Here is a 22,318-nt window from a genome sequence, read left to right as displayed (position 1 = left end):
TATATAAGCCCGGGAGGTTCCAGGCCCCGGCACCCATCTTAAGCCCAAGGCATATATAAGCCCTTGGCATTATATAAGCCCGGGAGGTTCCAGGCCCCGGCACCCATCTTAAGCCCAAGGAATATATAAGCCCTTGGCATTATATAAGCCCGGGAGGTTCCAGGCCCCGACACCCATCTTAAGCCCAAGGCATATATAAGTCATTGGCATTATATAAGCCCGGGAGGTTCCAGGCCCTGGCACCCATCTTAAGCCCAAGGCATATATAAGCCTTTGACATTATATAAGCCCGGGAGGTTCCAGGCCCCGGCACCCATCTTAAGCTCAAGGCATATATAAGCCCTTGGCATTATATAAGCCCGGGAGGTTCGAGGCCCCGGCACCCATCTTAAGCCCAAGACATATATAAGCCCTTGGCATTATATAAGCCCGGGAGGTTCCAGGCCCCGGCACCTATCTTAAGCCCAAGCATATATAAGCCCTTGGCATTATATAAGCTCGGGAGGTTCCAGGCCCCGGCACCCATCTTAAGCCCAAGGCATATATAAGCCCTTGACATTATATAAGCCCGGGAGGTTCCAGGCCCCGGCACCCATCTTAAGCCCAAGGCATACATAAGCCCTTGGCATTATATAAGCCCGGGAGGTTCCAGGCCCCGGCACCCATCTTAAGCCCAAGGCATATATAAGCCCGGGAGGTTCCAGGCCCCGGCACCCATCTTAAGCCCAAGGCATATATAAGCCCTTGGATTATATAAGCCCGGGAGGTTCCAGGCCCCGGCACCCATCTTAAGCCCAAGGCATATATAAGCCCTTGGCATTATATAAGCACGGGAGGTTCCAGGCCCCGGCACCCATCTTAAGCCCAAGGCATATATAAGCCCTTGGCATTATATAAGTCCGGGAGGTTCCAGGCCCCGGCACCCATCTTAAGCCCAAGGCATATATAAGCCCTTGGCATTATCTAAGCCCAAGGCATATATAAGCCCTTGCATTATATAAGCCGGGGAGGTTCCAGGCCCTGGCACCCATTTTTATCCCAAGGCATATATAAGCCTGGGAGGTTCCAGGTCCTGGCACCCAGTGGAACCCAAAGACAGACAAGCTTTGTTCTGTTATGGTGGGGAAGGATTCAAATATTCAATACATCACACAATGAAGAAGTTGGGAATATCATTAATAATAAAGGATTACAAGAGGTGGGGCTCTTACGGCCCAATTACAAAAAATATTTCAAACTGCGGGGTTATCAGAAGGGCTCCCGTCTTCCGTTGTCAGAGCTCCTTTAGCCGGGGCCGTCTCTGCATCTTCAGCTCCTTGGGCACTAGGAAGAGAGTCAATGGCCTTGTCCAAATCCGAGAAATCCCTTTATCAGAAGACCACAGGCCGACCTCTTCAAATTGATCTCGACACTTGTAAAAGCCGGTCTGGAAAAAGGAGTATGACTTGTCCACTACCGCTTCTTGGAATTCGGCAGATGAAAGGAAAGAGGCCTTCAGCTCTTCTTCTGATTTCAGGCGGCTTTCCAGTGCGGACACAGCCTTCTCAGCCTTGTCCTTCGCAAGAGCTGCCTCAATTTGAGCTTCTGTAGCTTGGCTCTCCGCCACGATCAGAGCATCTCGGGTTTGCCCAAGATCGGTCTCAGCACGTTCAAGATTCACTTGAGCAGAGTGAAGAGCTTGTTCAGCCGTCCCTAGAGCAGACTGGAGGCTGGACACCACTTGATCATGAGTCTGCCTCATCATCAGCAGCTCTTGCTCCAGTCTTTTATTTTCCTCCGCAGCAGCACGGGACCTCTCAGCCTCCACATGTGCCTGATCTGTTTCGATCAGACCAAATCGGGTTGCATCTTCATAGCTGTCCATCAGCATATGCAGTCCCTGAAAGCATAGGTGTCAGAAAGGAAAAGAGGAATACCATTAAACTTAGAAATAGAAAACTTACGGATAGAATACGATTGGTGCCTTCAAAATATTTAGCATTGGGGCCCCGGTGGTAGAGATGGTTTTGCTCCGCAGGAGTCAGGAGGTCTTTTAATAACATCACTCCTCGACCAGAGGCGCCGGCCTGGAATATACTTTCCTTGGCACCTGGAGGGCTTGAGCCCGGCGCGGCCTGGTAAAATGGGGCCAAGGGCTGGAAGGAGGGGGAAAGGGGAGCCACCTCTTCCGGTCGCTGAGAATGACCATTTCTGGCTCCTCTATAGCCTTCCTCTTCCGCGTCAACGGAGAGGAAGGACCCGCAGTAAAAAAGGCCTGATCATTCGCCACCCCGGTCTCCACAGGTGGGACCAGAAAGGGATCAACAGAGGGTAAAGGAGCGGAGGCTACGGGGATGGTAACAGCAGTAGCAATCTCCTGACCCTGAGCTTGCTGGGCCCTGCGTTCCTCTGCCAATTGAAGGACTCTGGCTTTCCTAGCCGCATCCGCAGCCCGGGCCCCTTCTTTCTCTTGGGCAGCTGCTGCCTTCTCGGCTGCCCATTTTTGAGCGAAAGCCTGCTTCATTAGTCGGGATTTTTTCTTCTTCGGGGCTGGTTCAGCTGTACAAAACATCAAGGAAGAAAGTTGGAATATTAGTAACAGCATGTAAGAGAAGCAAGTACATGATAACGGTAAAGCATACCAGAGACCGGGGCCGAGTCATCATACTCATCAATAATCCGGTCTACCGGATCACCTACCCGGGGACCCAACCCGTAATCATTCAAACTTTTCTCCTCCAGGAGAGGGGCTGAAGGAAACTTCTGGTTTTCCACTAGCTCTTGAGATCGGAGATAGGGTTCTTCCAGTTTATAATTCTTAGGGAGTTCGGGCTGAAGAGGAAGGGCTGTCAAGAATTGGGTAGGTCTGGTTCGGGCGCCAGGAAGCTGAACATAAAAGAACCTTTCTTTCCATCCCTTCCAAGAGGAAGGGGTGTCATCTAGAAAGCGGGCATTTTGCCGTGCATTCAAAGAGAAGGCCATTTCAGTGAAACGGCAGGCATAATAATAGTGAAAGACGAGAGGGGTGATGGCCAAATTGTTTGCTTTGAAAAGGACGTAAGTGGCAGCCATCATGCGAAAAGCATTTGGATGAAATTGGTTCAGAGGAACCTTGTAAAAAGCAGCAATTTTATAGTAGAAAGGATGAACAGGGAAACGAAGCCCGTTCTTGAGCTGTTCCCTGAAGAAGGTATAAAACCCCTCGGGCGGATGGTCAGCCCGGCCCAGGGGCCCGGGAATAAGAATAGAATACGCAGGAGGGATGTTACCCATAACTCGAAGCTCCTCTATGGATTCTGGGCGTAGGGTACTGGTAAATTGGGAGAACCAGGGACCTTCAGGGTTTGGTTTGGGTAAAGGAAGAAGAGGGTTAGAAGCAGAAGCTTTAGCTTTGCCTTTATCCTTAGAAGTCCCAGTTTGGGCCTTCTTTGGACGAGAGGAGGAAGGGGCTAATCTCGGTTGGACACCAGAAGTGACAGGGGGTGGAGAATCATGGCATAGGGCCGCGGACTCTACACTAGCAGAGCCACGAGCATTGGCACCAGATGTAGAAGAGGTAGATTCCGACATTTTTTGGGAAGACGACAAGGTAAAAGAAGGGGACACTGAGTATAAGGTAGAGTAAAAACTTACAGAAAAAGGACGGAGCACGAACAAGGGCTGTAAGAAATAAGCTTCAAATGCAGAATTGCCGGACCCGGAGAAACTTAGAAGTAGGGAAGGAATGCGTGAACAGAGAAAGTAAAAAATGAAGGAAGGGGTTTGGTATTTATAGGTGAAGAACTTACATCCAGGCCGTAGATTTAAAGATGATCGGAGGGTAAGGAGGAGCTTGGGAAGTTGAACCGGGCAGCGTAATGATCATGCGGGCAGTTGAAAGGACAAGTAACGTCCACTGACACCTGCCCGTCACTTCAAATTCTAGGGCTGACGTCAGCCCTACAGCATTTAACAAAATTTCACAATTTGTTTAAAGCCCCACGGAATGGTGATACCCCGGGAAATCAGGGGTATCAGGGCTAAGAAGAAGCAGAAGCATCAAGGATGCTAGTCAGGACAGCGAACAGGGTTTTAGCCCGACTATTTTTAGGGAGGAGTGGTGATATCCCGGGAAGTCAGGGGTATCAGGGCTAAGGAAAAGCAGAAGCATCAGGGATGCTAGTCAGGGCAGCGAACATGGTTCTAGCCCGACTATTTTTGGGAGGAGTAGTGATACCCTGGTAAGCCAGGGGTGGCAGGGCCAGGAAAGGCCAGGGGAGTCAGGGCTGTATTAAAGCAAGGGTAGCAGGGCTGTTAGTCAGGACAGCGAGTAAGACTCTAGCCCGACTATTTTTGGGAGGAGTAGTGATACCCTGGTAAGCCAGGGGTGGCAGGGCCAGGAAAGGCCAGGGGAGTCAGGGCTGTATTAAAGCAGGCTAGGAGCTTCAGAATCCCGGGAGACCAGATCTGCATGACTTAGACAAAGCCCATGTCTCAAGGGCATGATCCCCACGACTGCCATAATCCCGAGCCTTCCGGCTCCATCGTGCGTCACAGGTAAACGTGGGTAACTCTTGCACCCACGATCCAGATCGTGGCCACTACCCTGGAAATGCGGAGTGACTCTCTCACTCCAAGGCCTATAAATACCTAGTCCGGGCATTTGTAGAGGTATGTTCATCTAAAATCCCAAAGCACTATACTCATTTTTCCTAAAAGCCCACTCTATTTCTAAGTCTGACTTAAGCATCGGAGTGGCCCCGCCGGAAAACCTTCCGGCGCCCCACTAACGTGCTTTCATTCTTTTCCCTTGTGAGCAGATCACTTCGATCCAGGAGGGACAAACCATATTTTACACCTACTACCCCGGTCATCACGTCAGGCCCACTTCACTACCCTGACAACCCGGGCCCCGGTTTGATAAACCATCATCAATAATAATAATAACAATAATAAGCTCAATATATTTTCCATTTCACATTATCATTCTAGATTCAAACTCAATTTATTTTCCATTTCACATTATCATTCTATATTTTTAGATCTTTTACTTTATTTTTTCATGTATTGCGAATTCTTCGTAATCTGTAAATATATATATTCCAACATCATTTTTTAAAAAAATATTTTCTTTTGTTTTGGTGGATTAACTAACCGTTGAAATTGAAATTTATCCGGCAAAATTGGTTGCGAATTCAAAGTTAACCCAACCAACGGAGTCTTTTGCAAATCTTGGAGATGTGTGCGAGACAACATTTTATTTTAGGGTGATGTTACGTGTACACGGAGGGTTATACGTTGGGTTACGTTGCACTTGAAATTACATAAATATATTTAATGTATTTTAAAAAGATTTTTTTCAAATCAAATAAAAGGATAATTTTGTAATTTCACGTGTAATGTGTAACCCAATATATAAATCTAACATATACATATATCATTTCCCTATATTTTATTGTATCCCTCCCTCCACTCCACTTTTAGCACAGGCACACGGTGTCATGCTATCTGTGCAAGCCCAACACGTGTTCCCATCTACCTTCCCCTGCTGTCACCGCCTTGCACGCTTTCTATGTATATATATACTCATCCACCATTATCTTGGACAACAAAATATATTCTCCACATACTTCTTCAATCTCTATTCTGTTAATCCCAATTCGATCGATCATGAGTCAGCAGCAACCACAGAGGCCGGAAGCTGTCAAGTATGGAGACGTTTTCCACGTCTCCGGTCAACTATCTCGGACACCCATCGCACCACAGGACGCCGCCACCATGCAGGCCGCCGAGAACATGGTGCTCGGCGAGACCCCCAAGGGTGGTGTGGGGGCTACCATGCAATCGGCTTCCAGCTGGAATGAGCGACGAGGCTTGGTCGGCCACAACGACATGACTGGCATCATGAGCGAACACGGAGCTGCCGTGTCAGAAACCGATGTCGATGGCTATCGTGTCATAACGGAAGCCGTCGGAGGACAAGTATAAATATTAATCTAGCCATTTTATAGTTCTTTGTTATACATGAATTTGTTTTTTTTTTTTATCGAACTGAACAATCTGCAGATTGTGGGGCGATATGGGCAGCCAAGGGAAGTGACGATGGCTGATCCTTCATCAGATGTGGACCCCGACGAATGTACCATCGGAGAAGCACTGGAGGCCACGGCCATCTCAGCTGGAGACAAACCTGTTGACGAAAGCGACGCCGCCGCAATACAGACTGCGGAGGTTAGGGCCACTGGGTTGGGCCATGTCGTGCCTGGAGGCTTAGGAGCAGAGGCCAAATCAGCCGCCGCACACAATGCACGGATAGCAGGGGATGAGGGCAAAACCACGCTTGAAGACATTTTAATGGTCAAATTTCGTACTCAAAACAAATACTGTAATATTGTTTTTTTTTTTTTTTTCATTTATGTTTTGGTTAGATTTATTGTTTTGCTGTGTGATTTATAGGATGCGACCCAGAAACTGAGTGGTGATAAAGCTGTGACGAGAGAAGATGCGGAGGGAGTGATACAGGCTGAGATAATCAATACGCCGGATATGGCCGCGCACCCTGGAGGCGTGGCCGCGTCCATGGTGGCTGCAGCGAGGCTTAACCAACAGTAACGAGTGGTTTTTGAATTTTGATGTAGTTATTTTGAGAGGAACTAACGTTGTGTATGCGTATGTGTATAATAATATGGAAATAAATGACATTTTGAGTTGATGCTTGTTAGTAATAAAATATTAAATCTAATCATGAAGTCTTTAACATACATCACCACGTAGCCGGAGGTTGTGATAATGCACCAGAATGTTTGAGAAATTCCAAGTGTGCAGCACATTACAAAAGCCAAACAGTAACACCGACGCTCGATAGATTTAGATGGCGAACAAGTAGCTGCATTCAATAGGACAAGTAATTTTCGCACTATACCATCACATTAGTTCTTCGAGTCCTATGTTTATATGTTATTATAAGACACACTTCGGTAATAGGCACGCAAATTTTATATTGTTGTATGTTATACGTAATTTGAATCTATAGAAAATATATGTTCTTTGCTGCACATCATTTGGTGAAAAAATAATCAGATAATGTGTAGAAACAAATAATATCCGAATCTTTAACCGTGCTCCCAAAATAACGCAACTATCAGGACGACCTGAAAGAGGAACGAGCTTAAGCGGTCTCTTCTACAAAGACTCTGAGAAGAAGATTCTCAGCTATGAAAATTTTAATCAAACAAGATCCCAAAGTGATGCAACACTATCACTGCTAAAACAAAAACAAGACATTGTATGAGAATCTTCCCGGTTTCTAATCCAGAAGGCACAAAAGCTCTCGGAGGCTTATTTCTTCTTGCCAGCCTTAGCTGCGTCACCCGCCTTAGTCTGCACAAATTTAGTCGAACCCATGGTTAGCAAAAGTAACTTAATATACATTTCTGTAACAAGGGTACTTTGTACTCCAGGAAAGATGGTTGCAGGGGCAGAACAGCTTCAAGGCTTAAAAAAGATTGAGCAAGGCCCTTTTTATATGTCAATTTCTCAAGCTGCCTAGGTACATGAAGTAGATAAATAATCTTGATTGTATGACACATAATTGTACCTTCTTAACACCACGAATCTTCTTTGCTCTGTTCTTCCTTTCTTTCATCTGCTTCCTTGACTTCTCGACCTTGGTATCAAGGCCATTCTGCAAGCAAATGTTTCGGATATTTAATCAGAGGCATTGGCAGTTCTGTCACAATGTTCCCTCGTAAATGAATCAATGCTTCGTTCCAATACCATGATAGATTTTAATAACCTTTAAACACGCTGAAATCTAGAAAGATTTCTAGCCTTTTCAGGACAATCAACGGCAACAATAATTTGTGAGTGGGAGGCAAAGAAATATAAGAGCTAAGATGGACAATAAGCCGTATGAATCTCGTAATGTTCACTTCCACGTGATGACAAAATCGAAATCTAAGAGTATCAGGCAGCTAATGTCAAAAGACAGCAGCTTCAAAATAGCTAGAAACTAAAAGTTCTAGAAATCATGACTGCCAACAACAGAGCTTTAAATTCAAAGAAATACTTTTTAGAAATGTTAAATCAATTCCAGAAATTAATCGAAAGGACTAAAAGTAGCTAAATAGCGGATGAATTACCCTGATGAGTCGGTATTTGGGCTCAAACTTCTTCGCATTTTCAACAGAATCATAGATCAAGCCAAACCCGGTGGATTTCCCTCCTCCAAAGTGAGTCCGGAATTTGAATACGAAGATGGCATTGGGATCCTTCACCTCATACATCCTCGCCAATTTCTCCTTCAACTCAGCCTTCAATGGCATGACAAGCAGGAACAAAAAGATAACTCACAAATTTACAAAAACACAAATAATTTTAATAACAAACTTTTTTTGTTCTGCATATTTGCACTAATAAAGCAAATTAGTATTATTTTTAATTTGCAGCAAAAAGAACATTATTTGACCAAGAATACCAAAATTCCAACGTCCAAAATTATAACGACGTTCTACATTTTCTATCTCAGTTAGTTATTTTTTTGAACCATTGTGGTAAATTCATCGGAGTCATTTCAAATCCTTCCCCCTCTAGTGTTCCCTCAAATCCAAATCATCCTGAAAACTTAAATTTTATCACATTTTGATAGAAATTCTAGAGAGCACCATTTATTACTAGCAATAGTGTGTTGTGAACAAAATAGCAAAAGATTCACAACTCTTCTCCAAGTCTATCATTTCGGGAGCCTCCACGTCTTGAAATGAAAAAATTAATCAATAAATCACAAGGTTGTATCACTACATTCACATAGGACTCTTAAAGAGAATTCAGTATCACATAAATCCCATTGTCCCCAGATAATTTAGCAAAACAACGCAAACAGTATAAAAGTCCAGTTCAAAAAATGAATGCAACTGGAAATCACACCTTAGAAACATTGGGCCTCCCTGGATGCAACACATCAATGATCTGAAAATAAGTGAAAAATAAAATAAAATAAACAAGCAAATGTAAAAACTTTCTGAAACACAAAATTGCAAAAGCAAAAAAAAGAGAAAATAATAATAATAAAATTCACAAGCATACAAATTGTTTCCTGGAAAGAAGGCGATTTGTCATGAACTTCCTTGTTCTAATCGTCACTGCCTTGTCCGCCATTTTCTGCAAAACCAAAAACTCCATCTATGTTATCATACAAAATCATCTCGATCTATCAGTACATATACACTGAAATCATAAGTAGGAGAGAATCGCAAGTGAATGCGCAAAAATTACGGTTTCTGATGATGCGCACTCCCGCCTCGTGCCGATGCTCTTGAGAAGCTGAGTTCTGTGCGTGCTCGTGAGGCGTTTTCCTGCTTTCCCCGGGAGTGAGGGGGAAGCTTTTTCTAGGTCTAGGGTTTTCGTAAATGGTGGAGTAAATGGGCTCAGTAAACTTTGGCCCAATATGATTAACAGGCCAGACCCGAATATTTCAACATAATTTAACATTATGATGGTCCATTATTCAATCAACAGATTTATATATGGCCCATTGCTCTGTATATGTATAATTTATTTATTTTATATAAAAATATGTAATTTTAAGTTATGGTCCGTCCGAGGCTCCGAGGTCCGAGCTGTTGGTTGAAGTTCGTCATGGGTTTAATACTATATTAATCGTAGTGTATATAATAGTGTTTTATCATGTACAATTATTAATAGAAAAAAAAAATTCAAACAAAAAACTTTTCTTTTGACCATGGAACTGATCATATGTTTTATCATGTACAATTATTAATAGAAAAAAAAAATTCAAACAAAAAACTTTTCTTTTGACCATGGAACTGATCATACCCTCTTCACTAGGCAAATCCGGTGTTTCATTCGAGAAACTATCAATAGGAAAAATTATAAATATAATAGATCAAACATTCACTCTCACTCAACTCAAACCAGACACGAGGATAAGACAAACTGGATTTGATGTCAACGGATGTTAAAAAAGGTGAACTTGGACCTAACTCAACTCAAAAAACTAGCTAGTTGAAGGGAGAGAATCGTGTTCTGTCCAACCGATGTGGGACAAATTTCAACGATATGATACCCGATGTTGTCCAAAACAAATGAACTTAATCCCAATTCTAGAAGCCTCCAACATGAATCCATCAACTAAACATGTTACATGTTCGTGGCAAACATTTTCTTGGAAACAATAGAGAACAGCTTTATCGTAAATATATGTTTAAAAAAAAAACTTTGGATTTATGTTTAATTTCGTCATTTTATACAATGAAGGCGTATATGGTAATTAAAGGCAAGCATTCATTATATATTCTATGGATCTCTAATTGGCTACATTAACATTCATCCAAGCACATGACTTATCATTGATTCATGTTTGTTTCCGAAGAGTCAACCACCAGCATCCACAATGCGTGAACATCTTCACACGAACACGACTTAACATCTTCGTACAGCGTATATATTCCTCTACCTGCGAGATAAATATTGAATCGAGATTGTATGAGAAATTGATACAAAAAGCGATGAATTCAAGATATATACTTTGGTTGAATTTACGGACGTGTTCGTTTTACGCGTATACGGCCCCAGAACTTCTTCAGAGGAGATAGAAATGAACGAAGCCAGCCCATGATCAGGAGAAGTGTGAGTCTCCGAGTTTGAAGTTAGGTGAAGGTCCGGAGGAAGTTATAAGGGTTTAATATTAATCCAAGAAGGCAAGAATATAATAAACACCGATGAGTACATTTATATACTATCATAGCAAAATAGGGTAAATAGGGTACAGGACCAGCATACCCTTCCAAACTTTTTTTTATCAATATATTTTAATTTAATATCATAAAATTGATTGTTTTTTATATGAGAATCCACGACCGATGTCATTGGCACTAGGATTCGAAATCCACCCGCACTATAATTTTTAACGAAGAACAAAAAATAATGCATAAGAATTAAAAAGATGAATAAGATATTTGGTCATTATACTTTTACAAAGCTTTTCATTAATAAGATATTCAATATTTTTTGTATGAAATCGTACTTAAGATTTAAAAATATTTGACTGATATCACAATCCAAATTTATTTTCAATATGACATCATATCAGCGACATATGATCAGCACAATGCAGTTACTTTTAAAATAAGCAATATCACAAAGCTGAAAAATTTTTAAAACGGCAATAAGAAATCTATCTTATAGAAATGAAAATATTATTAAAAAACAGAGATTAATAGAGATGAAATTAAAATTAAATCAAGTATATCAAGAAAACAATGACGAAAAAACTCAATTTTGAGACATATGAGCTGCTGAAAGGTGTCGACGAGAAGTCAAACTCCTCGCTTAAAATATGATTGTTTGTTATGCCACTGTAGGTTTTCCCTATGGGTGAAAATTACACATCATCCCTCTTGTTGTGTAATTTAATCCATTAAGCTTGCAGACATCATGTCCTAATAGAAACGTCTTTTGTTTTGGTGTGATGTCCTTTTCAAATTATCATTACATGCATTTTCATACTATCTAACGGGAGTTAAATATACATTAGTTCCTAATTGATCTCTGTAGTCAATTGACAAATTCAACACTCTATTTTGAAGGGTTTTTGGGTTTGATCGAGTTGGCTTGCTTTTATAGGTAAATTCTTTAACAAGGCTTTAATTTGTTTATCATTGACACTAATTGGGGTTTTCTTTCACCCCAAATAAGCGCAGTGGTTATTGTGATACCACCACAAGAAAAGTAATTAATTGGTCTCATGAGTTAGCCATACAATGACTATATGCCTATGTATATCCCAATTCTTTTTTAAGGAGCTTGTTCTTAAAGCCTTTTTTGCAAGTACAGTTTTGCAAGATATTGCACAAATCAAGATCAAGTTATAAGAACATTGACGTTTAACGATTTGATAGGCTATTTGTCCCTTGTCCACTTTCTGTACTATGTACTAGTGGAAATATAATAGAATAACTCATCTTTGTATAATAAATAGTACTTGACATTTTTCTTATCATGTTTGAAAATCTAATACATTATCATTGATCAAACGGTGATCTAATCTTTTAACTCGAACATCCTTTATCATTGATCAAACGGTGATCTAATCTTTCAACATATTTTATTAAGAAACTATAAATACTTAAACTTGGTTTTATTGTTACGGAGATATAACGTTTTTGCAATAGTGTAAAATTTTGATGTTTATATTTCTCTGTAGATGATATATCGAATATATATATGTTGTCTAACAACAAGGCAAGTCTCGTAATATTTATGAGTGAAATAAGATATCAAGCAAGGAAATGTCATTTCCTTGGTTAGGGCCTTAGGAGACAAATCCAAAATGTTAAGTTTGGGGACGTATAAATTATAATAGGAGAAGATAATATGTAACGATGACGGAGCTATCATTTTCCAGTGAGGGTTGCTAATTTCACTCTCCAGACTTGTGTTGTGTTCATTAGTTTCATAAAAAAATTATTTGGGTATTTAAAATATGTAAAATAAAAAATTGAGAATGAAATGACACCAACATTTAGCAAATGTAAAATAATGGGATTTACGAGCAATAAAGATATATTGGAATGCTATAAATAATATATGTGTGAGTATTTCTATTAAAATATAAGGTTTTAAAAAATTTCAAGGGCCATGGAGATCAGTCATCAAATTTAAATTTAAATTTAATAAAAATCTTAATTTTTTATGGATCCATTTTATTTTTAAAATTTAATTTAAATTCAAAATTTTAATTTTTTTCCACAGCTAATTTTGTAGATTGAGTCGATATCAATTGACCAACAAATATTTGTGTGTGTGTGTGTCTGTCTGTGTCTATGTCTGTGCGGAAGGAGGTCAACTGATAGATTTAAACATGTATCAAATGACTTGTGTATGTAGGACTGATAAGTAAACTGATATGAGAAGTATACTGAAACATAAAGAAATTAAGTGTTTATTTCTGGATGTTCGGAGACTCATTGTTCCTGCTTGACCCCTTCTTCCACTGAATGAAGGCAGAAGGATTCACTATAAAATTTTAGGTCCGCTTGATATGAGGATGAAATAACTAAATGAATAATAAATTGATTGATAAGTGTTTGATAAAAAAATATTTTATAGTTATTGTTATGTTTGGTTTGTGGGTTATAAGTGAGATTGACTAATATGTATTTTATTTGATGACCAAAATACCATCACTTGCAACTCCAATCTCTGACCCACCACTACAATATACAACAATATTCCCATCCCATCTTCTTCACTGACGAAAGGAAAGAGGAAATAGATCCAGTAAGTAGATTTCATATTCTATCAAAAAAAAAGTATCTTTCATATTTTCCCTCCTGCGAGATCCGAAGAAGAAGACGAGAATGAATTCAACAATTCCATTGTGGCTTCCTTCAATCTTAATGGAACTGTAGACACGATTTCCAGATCTTGAATGAATTTACTTACTTGCGATAATTTTTCAGATGTGTAATAAATTGCTCGAATATTTTCAGATCTGGAATGAATTTGCTCGAAAAATGAAGAAATTTCTAAGTTTACAGAAGCAAGTGCTTTGGTTTATTATTATTTAAATAAGGGTTATTTTGATAAATTCTTGGTGTAATCCTGGACACTGTAGACGACGGACAAAAACTATCCACGTGAAATGAGGCCGAAAAGGAGTCAAGGTTATATAGTGATTTTTAGTCAATCTGGCTAACAATCTACGTACAAAAATCGATACAAACATGGGATTAATTAATTATTAATCAAGCAATTATCCAGTATCCAGTCTACCAAACGGGGCCTTTGTGAAACGATCCTGACTCAACATAAGTAATAATTAAATAAAATGCGGATTTTTCAAAAAAATTTATAAAAATTTCGGCATGACCTATTTGTTTAAGTGAAAATCCGCATGTCTCAGACAGCAAACAAAATAAAATGAAAGAAATAAACAACCGACGACACAAGTAAACAAAACCGAGAAAAGAACGAGAATCTAAGGAAGAGATTCGACATAACAAATATCCGAAAGTATTTAAAAATCTAATATTTATATGCCCAAAACAATTCTAATCAAACATTACATATACATTTGACAAATAAGCAAAATAAATGCTTCATAACATATAAATTCTAGTAACTATATATGCGGAAGACGAGCATAGGTCGAAGGGATGTGCCGTGACCGCATCGCAGTCCACTCGATAGTCTTGCCCCTCGATCTAAATGAAATACTCCACACCTGAAAACAATAAGTGTAGTGAATCTAAAAGACTCAGCAAAAATATGGGAAGAAATAACGAGTACTACGTAAATATAAGCACACACAGATTAAAAATATCTTGATAATTAAATATTTTGTGACCTTAACTTAAATGAATGATTTCTAAATAAATGGAGTGAACATGAATGAAACATATGCATGGCTATGTAAAACATAAATAACTGAATAAACTGATCTGAACATAGTCACAAATATTTGAACTTAGATCCTTGAATTGTGACTCTGTGATTTCGATCATGATCATGGCTGCAGTGCACAATGCCGCAAGAAGGTCAGGTATTTTCCAACCCATCTTGCCCATACTTGGTAAGGGAGGCCAAGATTTCTCTCAACCCCACACATACACGTAAATAAATTTAGTCACAATCATCTCACTTCGTTTGTAAAAATATTTTCTTTCATACTTGAATATTGACTTAGCATGCATATGTAAATATGACGTACATGTAAATATTAATCGATAATCATGCATATGACTCACACATGGATGATCGGGATGGTGATTTAGGAGACAAACCAAAGGATGGGAAAACTAAACCATAGTGTAGCGCTTAAGACAAATTGGAGCGGTTCGCCTGTAAAATTTGTAACTCGCTCAATTCTTAATCAAAAAGGATTCTGCTTGAAACCACGATTCCATGACACTTAGAACTAAGTAGAAAAATCATCCTCGGAATTTATTTCTTAAGCGATCATTTTACAAAAAACACAATTCCGGGCAGCAGCCCTGTTTTGCTTCAAAAATTCTGCACCTAATCAATTAGAAATCTGGAACTCGACCAAAACTTAACCGAATTAAATTACACTTGAACCGACATATTCCCAACATCTAGGAAAAGTTTCAGACCCGAGCCCTTGACCAAAACCCGAGTTTATCCCTGTTTTAAAAAAAATAGTTTCCGGACAGTTCACACACCAACAAAATTCTGCTCATGTCTTGTTTCAAAACTCACTCCAAAAAACCTATCTATTTGTCCCCAAACTCCAGCCATTATCTTGGTATCATAACCAAAATTTAAGCTCACCCAAAACCCCCTTAAACTCACCTCATAACAACCCAAAACCCAGCTCAACTTCCTTCAAAAGGGCAGGCCTTAGGCACAATCATAACCGAGCCCAACCATCCTCATTACTCGAATGCACCTCAACTCCATCCCACAAGCTAACTTCACGTCATCCTAGTTGCTACCATGTGAACTTCATATCATCCATGATAGCTCTAAATCACCATCCTAATCAACACAACAAACACCAAGTGTTCGAACCCAAAGATGTATATAATTTGGAAATTTGAATCGATCCATAAGCCATAAAAAATCTGAAAATTCGATCACATAACATGAAGGCAAAAATCTGGAAATGGTTCGAACACTTGCTATACATAAATTCTAAAACTTTTGAATGACACAAGCCAAGGGGAAAACTGAAAGCAATTCAAACATCATAATAGTAAATGGACTGGACAGTGTTCAAACACAAGCCAAGGCAATTTCTGAACCAACATACGAACTCAAAGCATGAAGAACATCTGAGAAATATTCGAACCACAAGCTTATAAAAGAAATCTGGAATTTCTCGAACACATGCTATGAAACTTCTGGACATTTCGATCTCATGCTATGGACAACCAACAAACAAATGCAATACATGAATCCATAAATTATAGCAGCAAACCGAGCCAAGTGAAAATGCAAGAATTTTCTGAAATTAAAATCGAAGGGCAGGGGAAACATGACTTTCGAACAGAGCAGTAATATTCTTAAAAAAATTCGAATGCTTCAAGAAAATGCAACACACAACATATATAGTTTACAAGGTGAAGCAAAGAAACCATATCCTTGCCTAGCTAAAACCGAAGTGCACGAGCTCAAATGAGCTGAAGAAAATCGATCCAAGGGCTGGAATGAGCAGAAACCGAGCTGCAAGAGGGATGCACCAGCTCGTTCAGCTCGCGATGGTGGAGTTTCGCCGGAGAAGAGAGGTGGCTGGCGGCGGCAAGCTTGAAGAGAAGAGGAATAGGGAGCCGATGGATTGAGCTTGGGAGAGAAACAAGGGAATGTCGGCTTCTTGTGTGTGTGCATGTGCGTGTGTTTGTGTGGGTTTTTGAGTGGGTGTGGCTAGGATTAAATATTTGAGTCCAAGTGCTAGCATAGGTAAACCCTAGAAAAATGGGAGTGCAGGAATTCCATGAAAAAGTGCAACACACTTTTAAAAAGTGTTAAACCAATGCTAGTAATTAGGACTTAAATTAAATCGCACTAAATAAAAATACAAGCTTAAAAATCCTAATTTAAAACATTAAATTAATTTTACTAGACCGGAAATAAAAATACTAGTTTTCACAAAAGTTAAAAATAATGAATTCTAATGCGCGAGAAAAATGAAATATTTAGGCAATTAACACATTAAATATTCTGATGTCACGACAACGAGTAAAATATTTAAATAACGAGTAGATCAATTAAAATAATTTAAACAAACTAGACTAACGTTTAAAAGCAATTTAAATAAATACACAAGTGGAAATAAAAACCTTTAAAATGATTTGGACAAATAAAAAGAAAGGTTTGAATAAACAAGTCTAAAACATTTAAAATGATTTAGACAATTAAAAAGAATTTAAATAAATAAACTAAACATTTAAAATAACTTAAAATAATTTAAAATAACTAATCGCTAAACTTAGGCTAATTAAAATAAATAATTTGGACACTCAAAAATATTTAAACAAATAGGCTAAACAGTTAAAACCATTTAAAAGAATAAACTAAATAGTTAAAATCATTTAAATATGCAATCCTAAACCTTTAAAAAAATATTAAAACAATTTAAATTACACAATAAAATCATTTATACAAATAAACTTAAACATTTCAAAACATTAACAAAATAGTTAGTAAAACAAAATCATAAATAATAAAAATATTTTATTAGCACATACTTCAAATAAAGAATTTAAATCGATTAAACCTAAAAATAATAATCATAATATTTATTAAATTTAATGCATGCGATTTAGTAGATTGGATTTTAGACGTCACACTTTGAGTATTACAACACTGCAACACCCCACTCCAAGACTAGGACTTTTTGGACATAAACACCGTCAAAACTAAAACTCTGAGACTTCAAAAATACAAATTAGTCATCGACTGATAAATTACAACGCCTCGATTGGATTACAACAAAGTAATTACAACTCAATCTCTTTGCATAAAATGATCCTTAATGGTATGATAAAAACGCTATGTATGTGCTTGATTTTTTTGGCTCAATATGTTTTTTTAAAGTAAGTTTGAACTCTTCAAAAATAACTTTCAGTTGACTTAACATAGCAGAATTCTTTTCCTGAGTCGTGGGCTTTCTCAACTGGTCTTTGTCCCTATTCATAGATGAGAATGCAACGATAGAATAATCAAAAAGTTCGTTCAAAAAAAAAAGTCGTTGCCTTGTCTTTTCTCAACATTAACAATCCCTAACATTCGTAACAAAAAGTTGTGTGCTTGCATATTTTTGAGTTGCTACAGTGTATGGGAAACCTTATCCAAAGGTTGTTGGCTTCGACTAATAATCTTTCAAATGTTGGTGAACTGATATGTACTATATCAGATTTAGTTAAGCTCACTTCAGTTTTCTTGTCTGGTTCAGTTGAGATAGATTTATTCAGTCTGGATGACTGTCCAGTCTGGGTAAAGTGTCCGATTGAATAAACTTGTCTAGTCGAGCAGATTGACCAGTTTACTAACTTCAGTTGACTTGTCCAGTTTAGGTAAACAGTTTAGTATATGGACCAAGTCTATTCAGTTCCAGTTGAGAGCTTCAGTTCCAGTTGAGGTCATTGACAAGTTCAGCTCTCATGAAGATTTTGCCTATTGTTTTTCATAGTTTGTCAACACCGAACTATGAATATTCCAACAAAATTTAAAAGTTAGTTTTGGTTTATGAAAGATGTCTACGCTTAACGTCAATAATCAATACATAAAAGATAAAAGTTCAGTCACCTCAACAAATCCAATTTGAGTTCAATAGTAGAGATTGAAATTTGTCAAATTAAAAATGATTGTAGATGAGTTAATTAACTTACTAAGCACATTGACATTTGTCTAATTAAAAAAATATTTTAGATGGATTAATTAAGGTGCTAAACCCAAGGCACGCAATAAAAAAAATGAAAAGGAGGAGGGCGAGAATTATTTATAATAATTCAATTAAGTTGTTTGTTTAAATGGTAATTATTTTTAAATACTTTATAATATATATATATATATATATATATATATATAATAACATAAAAAGCTCATATATAATAATAGGATTTCTAAAATTTTTTGGGAGGGACATGACCCCTTTAGCCGTACTATAGATCCATCCTTGTCTCGATATTAATATAAAATATTAAGGACATGCTTGATAAGAGAAGATGACTAGGAATAAAATGAACATTCTTATCTCATTATCTACACTAAGCGAATCTCATATTCATTGAAAGAGTCATTCCATCCATTTTGAATAGGAATGGACGAATAGTCATTCTCACTCCTCATTATTCTATATTTATAAAAAAAATTCTCTTATTTAGCTTAAATAATATAAATTTATATATTTAATAATAATAAATATTTTTTATTATTATAAAAAAACAAAATACCTAAAATAATACATGAAAATAATAATATTATCAAACATAAATGATGATGATTGAATAATGACGACACTATTAATCACTAAAATAAGTTATTTTAATAAATCAAATAACTAATAACAATAAAAGCAAGATTAATATTTCTATTAGTTTTATGCTATCAGTAATTTTATAATAATTAAAAGGGTATCGATATTTATTATTTAAATAATTTTATAATAAAAATAAATAATTTTGAGTAATGATATTTTCAATTTATAAAGTAGTAGAACATTATAACTTAGGGTAGATATTAAATTATACAAAGTAATAGAACATTATTAGAGGGAGTTCGGAATGGTCAAGTGGGCCATTTGTAATTCAATGGGCTTCACCCATCAACTGGCCCATACTTCCTTGTATTAATATCAGCGTTACTATTTTTCCTTTCGGACTTGGAATTTATTAGATAGGAAGCAAATAGCCCTTTCAATATAAATTAAAAGCGCGCTTTTGTTTTTGGGATTCGTAAAAAACGTAAGGGAGTACAAGTGACCCGACCCTAGATTCCCCCCATCCGTTTCTCATCGTTTCGGATCTCCTCAAATCTCACCATGCCTAGAATCTCTTCCGCCGTCGAATTTCCGGAAGACCGCCGCCGCCGAAATCTTCGCTACTCTCCCGAATCACGTCAAAACGACCGGCGCAACCGAAGTTACAGCCGGAGCCCGAGCAGAAGCCGGAGCCCTAATCACATACGTGGTCGTGGCCGTAGTTTCAGAAGTCCGAGCCCCTACGACAACGGTTATAACAGGTACAATCGTTCTTCTCCTGACTACTCATACCCTGCGATCGACGGGACTCTTAAATCTGGCGAAAGAAATGAAATCAATTATGATAATCGAACGAAACACTATCTCGATCGCGATTTTAGAAACGGACATGATGCGGATCCTGAATCCGATGAAGAGTTGAAAGGGCTAGGTTATGAAGAATACCGTCGGCTCAAGCGCCAGAAACTGAGGAAGAATTTGAAATATTGTGTATGGAATTGCACTCCTAGCCCCCCTAGGGATTCGAATACAACGTTGGATGGAAAACTAGAAGATGATGACGGGGTAGAAGACGTCCCTCTTGATAAAGAAGGTGGTAAAGTAAAGTCGAGCATAAAAAAATTGTCAGAGTTCGAATCCGTGTCCAAGTCTACCGATTCTAAATCTGAGTCGGATGTTTCTAGGTCGAAAAGGAAGAGAAAGGTTAGAAAATCTGATTCAAGGCGCAAGAGTAGGAGGACTAGATATGTTTCCGAGAGTGACAATGATTCTGAGTCGGAGTCTGCTGATTCTGAATCGGAAACAGATGACTCTAGGTCAAGGAATAGGAGGACGGTTAGAAAATCCAGGTCTACACATAAGAGCAGGAGATCAAAATCTGTTCCTGAAAGTGACAGTGATTCAGAGGTTTCCAGTGATGATGAATCCGAAGAAGAAAGTAGACGACGAAGGAGAAGACATCGAAAGACGAGTAGCAAGAGAAAAACAAGTTCTAAGAGAAAGAGCAGCAGTAAGAAGAGCTTAGCGAGTGATCTTGTTAGTGGAGACGAAAGTGAAACTCATAGTTCTGATGTTAATGATGGTACTAAGTCGAAGAAAAGGAGGCATGATTTATCGAAAAGGTCTGAAAGAAGCAAGAGGAATAGAAAATCAGAGAGCCCTAACACACTCTCACGAGAGAGAGATTCTGATTCGGAAAAGGATGCAAATGGTGCTGAAAAAATGCTGAATGAAGTTAATGTGGATGACGATGTAAATAGCGAGGTGATTAAATTCAAGGAAATGATTGAGTTACGGAAGAAGCCTGCGTTGAATGATGATGATGACGATGAAGACGATGCAGATGTGGGTCCGATGCCTTTGCCAAGAGCAGAAGGGCATATAAGCTATGGTGGTGCGCTCAGGCCTGGTGAAGGTGATGCCATAGCCCAATATGTTCAGCAAGGGAAACGTATCCCTCGTAGAGGTGAGGTGGGTCTTTCAGCTGAAGAGATTTCTAAGTTCGAGAGTCTTGGCTATGTGATGAGTGGTAGCAGACATCAGAGGATGAATGCCATTCGTATCAGGAAAGAAAACCAGGTTTACAGTGCTGAGGATAAACGGGCACTGGCGATGTTTAACTATGAGGAGAAGGCCAAGCGCGAACAGAAGGTAATGGCTGATTTGCAGAGGTTGGTTCAGCGTCATATTGGGCAGGATTCAGGTCCTTCTCACGACCCATTCAGTGGAAGGATTGGTGAGGTTGCGGATGATTGATATGGTGTGTAATCCTTACTTCATTTTCTATTATAGTAAATACTCATCGCGATTACTTCTCTATTTTGTTGACCAAAAATGATTGATCATTGGGTTGGAAAATGATATCGAATATATTTATTCAGAAACATGTCTCAAGCTCTTTCATGATTTAGACGGCTACAAGTTGGCATGGTTATAGGCACTTTTTTGAATCAGTATGATGCTCAAATGTTGTGATTTGCATCTGACAGGTGATATAGTATGTGAGTTTCTTGCATCTGCGTATAGTCATTATTTGCTAGTAGATTGAACTGGCTTTAGGGAAGGCACTTCTCACCCTAGACATCTGCTTCGTCCTTCGGCCTCTGAAATCTGGATCTTGGGGCAAATTGATGAATGAGCCTGGAATGTGGACCTGTTGCTTCCAGTACTTCTACAGGTTTTGTAGGTGATATCGAATGCTATATGCACTTAATGTAACTGGATTTTGAACCGTGAAGTATTTATTGAATACTTATCTAAGAACAAACTTTCGGTAGCTCTATTAATGGGTTATAGGAAGAATGTTATGCCTCCTTAATTCAATTTTATGCATGGTTTGTTTTGTTTTCAAAAAAAGAGAGACTAAATTGGTTATTTTGGCACCAAGTTAGAACCCGCAGGCTGCAGACTTCAAGGGCTTGCTAAATGGGGATCAGTCCATAGGCACCCGAAGGGCAATCAAATGGACCAGATCTCTTTGCAGATCAAGCGAATCAATTGATTTGATCTGCAAAGAGATCTGGTCCAGTGTGGGCTATACACCAAATAGACTAGGAAGGCTAATGCATTGAATTTGAATATTGTTGCGAGAATTGGGGTGTTTCCTACGCCTACAATAGAATCTCCAACATTCTCAGAAAAATGTTAGTTGGAAGGGTCAAATTATCATATCATATTCAAGACTCGTGAACAAAACGTTTATTTCATTTAAAATATTCTCGTGATTTACAGATTTACAGTAATACTTTCTAAAGAAAATCTATATAACAAAATACCATTATACTATACACTAATATCACAAATAGATACTATTAAGTTATCTGTAGCGTGATATTTATACCCCGCAAAAGCTGGACGTTGTCATTATGTTTAGTAGGCATAATATCATTACATATTTAT

General features: G+C 38.5%; 3 protein-coding genes across 3 annotated transcripts; 2 read left to right on the top strand and 1 right to left on the bottom strand.

Moving 5' to 3' along the window:
* The first annotated feature begins 5,562 nt into the window (after nucleotides 1-5,562).
* Nucleotides 5,563-6,700, top strand: LOC140880976 (late embryogenesis abundant protein D-34-like). The gene is made up of 3 exons (XM_073285898.1): nucleotides 5,563-5,940; nucleotides 6,025-6,315; nucleotides 6,415-6,700. Exons 1-3 carry the CDS (start codon nucleotides 5,629-5,631, stop codon nucleotides 6,568-6,570), a joined length of 759 nt encoding a protein of 252 aa, XP_073141999.1. The 5' UTR covers nucleotides 5,563-5,628; the 3' UTR covers nucleotides 6,571-6,700.
* Nucleotides 6,701-6,997: 297 nt separating this feature from the next.
* On the bottom strand, nucleotides 6,998-9,366 carry LOC140880978 (small ribosomal subunit protein eS24z). The gene is made up of 6 exons (XM_073285899.1): nucleotides 9,232-9,366; nucleotides 9,043-9,117; nucleotides 8,884-8,925; nucleotides 8,100-8,270; nucleotides 7,556-7,642; nucleotides 6,998-7,338 (listed from the first exon to the last, which is right to left on the bottom strand). The coding sequence occupies exons 2-6, from the start codon at nucleotides 9,112-9,114 to the stop codon at nucleotides 7,297-7,299; spliced, it is 414 nt and encodes a 137-aa protein (XP_073142000.1). The 5' UTR covers nucleotides 9,115-9,117; nucleotides 9,232-9,366; the 3' UTR covers nucleotides 6,998-7,296.
* A 10,037-nt stretch (nucleotides 9,367-19,403) lies between these two features.
* Nucleotides 19,404-21,773, top strand: LOC140882000 (uncharacterized). The gene is made up of 2 exons (XM_073287705.1): nucleotides 19,404-21,179; nucleotides 21,409-21,773. Exon 1 carries the CDS (start codon nucleotides 19,481-19,483, stop codon nucleotides 21,173-21,175), a length of 1,695 nt encoding a protein of 564 aa, XP_073143806.1. The 5' UTR covers nucleotides 19,404-19,480; the 3' UTR covers nucleotides 21,176-21,179; nucleotides 21,409-21,773.
* The last annotated feature ends 545 nt before the right edge of the window (nucleotides 21,774-22,318 follow it).

This window comes from Henckelia pumila, chromosome 2 (assembly GCF_033568475.1).
Source record: "Henckelia pumila isolate YLH828 chromosome 2, ASM3356847v2, whole genome shotgun sequence".
Lineage (NCBI taxonomy): Eukaryota > Viridiplantae > Streptophyta > Magnoliopsida > Lamiales > Gesneriaceae > Henckelia > Henckelia pumila.
The sequence above is the reverse complement of the archived record's forward strand: the minus strand, read 5'-3'. Positions and strand labels throughout refer to the sequence as shown.